At 39.5% G+C, this 3,692-nt stretch overlaps 1 protein-coding gene across 1 annotated transcript; it reads right to left on the reverse strand.

Annotated features, from left to right (window-relative positions):
* Nucleotides 1-103: 103 nt before the first annotated feature.
* On the reverse strand, nucleotides 104-2,433 carry zdhhc4 (zDHHC palmitoyltransferase 4). The gene is made up of 6 exons (XM_085904475.1): nucleotides 1,961-2,433; nucleotides 1,791-1,864; nucleotides 1,539-1,717; nucleotides 1,350-1,475; nucleotides 801-1,045; nucleotides 104-717 (listed from the first exon to the last, which is right to left on the reverse strand). Exons 1-6 carry the CDS (start codon nucleotides 2,081-2,083, stop codon nucleotides 418-420), a joined length of 1,047 nt encoding a protein of 348 aa, XP_085760601.1. The 5' UTR covers nucleotides 2,084-2,433; the 3' UTR covers nucleotides 104-417.
* Nucleotides 2,434-3,692: the final 1,259 nt, after the last annotated feature.

Raw genomic sequence — 3,692 nt, forward strand, 5'->3', positions numbered from 1 at the left:
GGAAATTCTTGCACAACCCAAAATTACTCAAACTTGGAGAATGTGCACTAAAGTCACGAATTCATAGAACAAAGAAAATAATAATAAAAAAATAATAAAATAAAATAATTCGAATTACAAATGCAACTCATTTAATAGTGAAAAAAATACAAACATTTAAGGCATTCTCATCCAAGTAAGGCAATATATTAGAAAAATGTATGACATAGAAATCTCCTAAAAGGTTACGGAAAATCCCCCCCAAAATTAAATAGAGTAAAAAAATCAGTTCAATGATATAACAGCATGGAAGGAATACAGCAGTTTTTGTTTCTCTAGTTAGGGCACTTTTCCAGTCCATGCCAAATAGGGGATCACATTTTCTTCCAAACTAGTAATTGATTGTTGGATGTCAACAAACAGCACATGGGCAATGTTCTAAGTGCTTTTTTTCCCGCCCGTTTTTCGAGGAAAAAATACCTCTCTCAAATTCCGGAATATCCCTCGGCTATAGTAGTTTCTTTTAGAGCTGTGAGATGGCGTGCTACAAAAATGGTCAGCTGTGGCATTTGGCTGGCAGTGTTGACAAGCATAGCCGCGATTTCTGTACCACTCATTGGAGGTTTGGTTGATGAGCACGAGGAAGAGATGGAACAAGACGTAACCGGCTAGCAGCAAGAAGACGAAGACGACAAAACCCAGCATGAAGACGATTCGGGGGAAGGCCAGGAACAGTTGCTACAAAGGAAAAACATTCAGGAATTGATGATACAGAAGATACAACTTAATAATTCAATGCAAAAGAAATAAATCGTCTATACCTGGATGACAAATAGAGGCCCAGCCGTCTGTTGCTGGCCGTACTCGTCAAGGTAGACGGCCCAAGCGAGCCCTGATTGCAGCGCTGCTTCGAGCAGCATGTGGCTGCTCAGGATTGCGATGTCCGCCGCCATGGCGCACACGCTGAACAGGTAGAGCAGGAAGTAACGGATATTGGAGCCGCCGATGCAGTTGTTCACCCAGATGCAGTGGTGGTCGAAACGCTGGACGCACCTGTCGCATACACCTGAAATAAAAAATGTGAATTTATTTCATTATTAATATCGGGGTCTTTGGTTTACAATGGTCCCAATATGCGAGGTTTTGAGATTATGAATGGCACCCATATTTTGTAAGAATATGTTGTCATAAATGGAGGCCGCCTTGTAGTTGCAAAACAAATGCTTTCACTCAATGCCAGAGGGAATGAACAAAAGCATGGAGGCAAAATAGAAACGATAAGATACGAATAGTCTTTGTGAAGGAACACAAAGTAGAATGATACATTCACAAGGAGGGAAGGATAACCAGAACACAGACAAAGAACTCACTGCAGTGCTTGGAGCGGGCAGGTTTGATAAGATGACATGTTGGGCAAAAGATGCCCGGGTGAAACAGCCTCTTGTCATACGGATACATGCTCAATTGGTTAGAGAGTTTCTTCTTTGTCACAGTGCCTGTAAAATGGCATCAAAAGTTAAGTCACAAAACTAGACAAAGAGCCAACAATAAAAAGATACCTGGGTCGCTCTTAATGCAAATGTAGAAGAACAAAGTCTTAACCGCAAGAAGAATGTAAGGCACGGAAAGACTGATGAGAGAGGTGCCCATCTCCACGCAGAAACCAAAAACTTCATAGGTGAACTCTGCGTATACAGCCGCCTCCAACAAGATGTGCAGATAGATGAACATATTGCTCCTGCGGTGACAAGGAGACTTAAGAGTGACTACGACATAAAAAGTTTTTCAATTTAACTCATCGGTGCACACACCTTTGATGAAAGAACCTGTGCGATGTCCACTGAAAACACTCCTTGAGCCATTGTGGAGTAAGTGGTGCAAGTACCTGCAGAAGAGAAATCAAAAATACATCACACTTGGTCCAACAGCGCCCCCCAGAGTTAGTTTATGGAAATATCAATAAAGTCTCTATATGACTTACCTTTGATGTGGCGTCAAAAATGTAATTGAATGGACTTTGTTGCTGCCCAGAATATTTGCAGACTAATATAATGGCCGTAAGCACCACCACAACGTAAATAGCAAACAAAGTGAGGAAGTCCATGGCTCACTGAACCACTTGAGGTTTTTAAGGTTTAACCTCACCGCAACGCCGGTGGGATAATCTATATTAAATGTTCGCAGTTGTTTTGGTAACACTTGAAGGATAAATGTTTACGGAAGTAAAATGTCCGTCACATCTAAACTACTAAGTCAGTAAGCACGCATAGTGAAGTTATCAAATACGTTTCTTACTTTTTTCATTTCTCCTCAAACGCAAACACAATCATTTGAAAATCGATGTCACTTTAACATCTTTGGTTAAGTTGTTGTAGTTTGCGACGTGTTTACACGTTTCACGTTTGGTTTACGCCGCTACTTCCTGTAAACAAGGCTACTTCCTTAGCATACGTAGCTAGCTAACGGCAATGGGTGGGGCTAAAATGTACGGAAAGTCTGTGGTGCCGAATTTAATTTGTTTAAACAATAATAATTATTAATATTGTTGTTATTATTATTATGTTGTTTTTTACTGTATTTCGTAAGAAAGAAAAAAACATACAGTACACCATTTATGGGCCATACACAGAAAAGTACACTTGTTCGTGTTTTATCCAATTTATATGCAAAATCTTACATGTTTACTGTCAATCTTATATTGATTCATCATTGCATCAAAAACACGGTTATAAATTATTGTCTAAATTCTAGGCTGTGATTTATAAAACATAAAATATGTATTCATGTATATTTAGGTCTGAAAGTTGTTATAATAATAATAATACAATAAGAAATATTCATATATCAGATTATTAAACATTTTGAGTTTTCTGAATAAACTGGCATAATTTATTGTTTTCTTATGTCTCTGTCATTATAAAAACCACACACAAAAAATCAACAATTCATCACAAGACACCCGCTGGATCTAGTTGCGGACTGGTCTGGGCTCTCATATTACAGCTCATATTTCAAATGGGGGGGTAAAAAAAAAAAAAAAGTAATGCCCAGGAGCTATCGACGCTGACGAAAAAGGTATGAGCTGCATGTTTCTAAACATTACTTTGCATTTTCTCTTTTGCTTGTAAAACCGACTAACTGACATATTGTTGATTTCAAATGTGCTTATTGCTGACTTTTTTGTCAATATTAAAGTTGAATCATTCTTCATAATGCATGTGTTTCTACTATAACTAGGGCAATAGATTCAACACATAATCCATCTAATCCTGCGGTTTTAAATCTTGAATGGCCCCTGCTGCTTCTTAATGGGCAGACTGCAGAGCATTCAAGTGAGCTGATGTTCCGATTAGTGCTCATCATCAGGCTTCCTTGCGTAATTCTGGGCCAGGAGCGGTCCCTCGGAGAGCCACCTAGCCAAAAGAAGAGGAGGCGGAAAAAGACACATGGGTGTATTTATAGAAAAATGAGGCCCTTTTTGGAGAGTGAATTATTAAGTGAAGTGCGCGGGTGCAAGCGTCCCAGTTTTCTGATTAACACGGCGAGCATCTTGGGCCCGGGATGAGACGGAGGACTAACTCCTTCACAAACACACCGAGAAGCTGGACTCGCTTTTCATGGACGTTGTCATTCTATTTATGGGGCTTTGGGTCAAGGGGTGATCAGGTTGATTATTTGGGAAGACAAACTGGATCTACAATTAAACGCTGAAG

Source organism: Syngnathus leptorhynchus, chromosome 22, assembly GCF_054491065.1.
Source record: "Syngnathus leptorhynchus isolate UIUO chromosome 22, UIUO_Slep, whole genome shotgun sequence".
Taxonomy (NCBI): domain Eukaryota; kingdom Metazoa; phylum Chordata; class Actinopteri; order Syngnathiformes; family Syngnathidae; genus Syngnathus; species Syngnathus leptorhynchus.

Coding starts and splice junctions, on each gene's coding strand:
- zdhhc4 (XM_085904475.1), bottom strand. CDS start 2,083: ATGGACTTCCTCACTTTGTTTGCTATTTACGTTGTGGTGGTGCTTACG. Junction 1,718..1,790: donor CACAGGTTCTTTCATCAAAG/GTGTGTGCACCG, acceptor TTGTCACCGCAG/GAGCAATATGTTCATCTATC. Junction 718..800: donor GGCCTCTATTTGTCATCCAG/GTATAGACGATT, acceptor TTTCCTTTGTAG/CAACTGTTCCTGGCCTTCCC.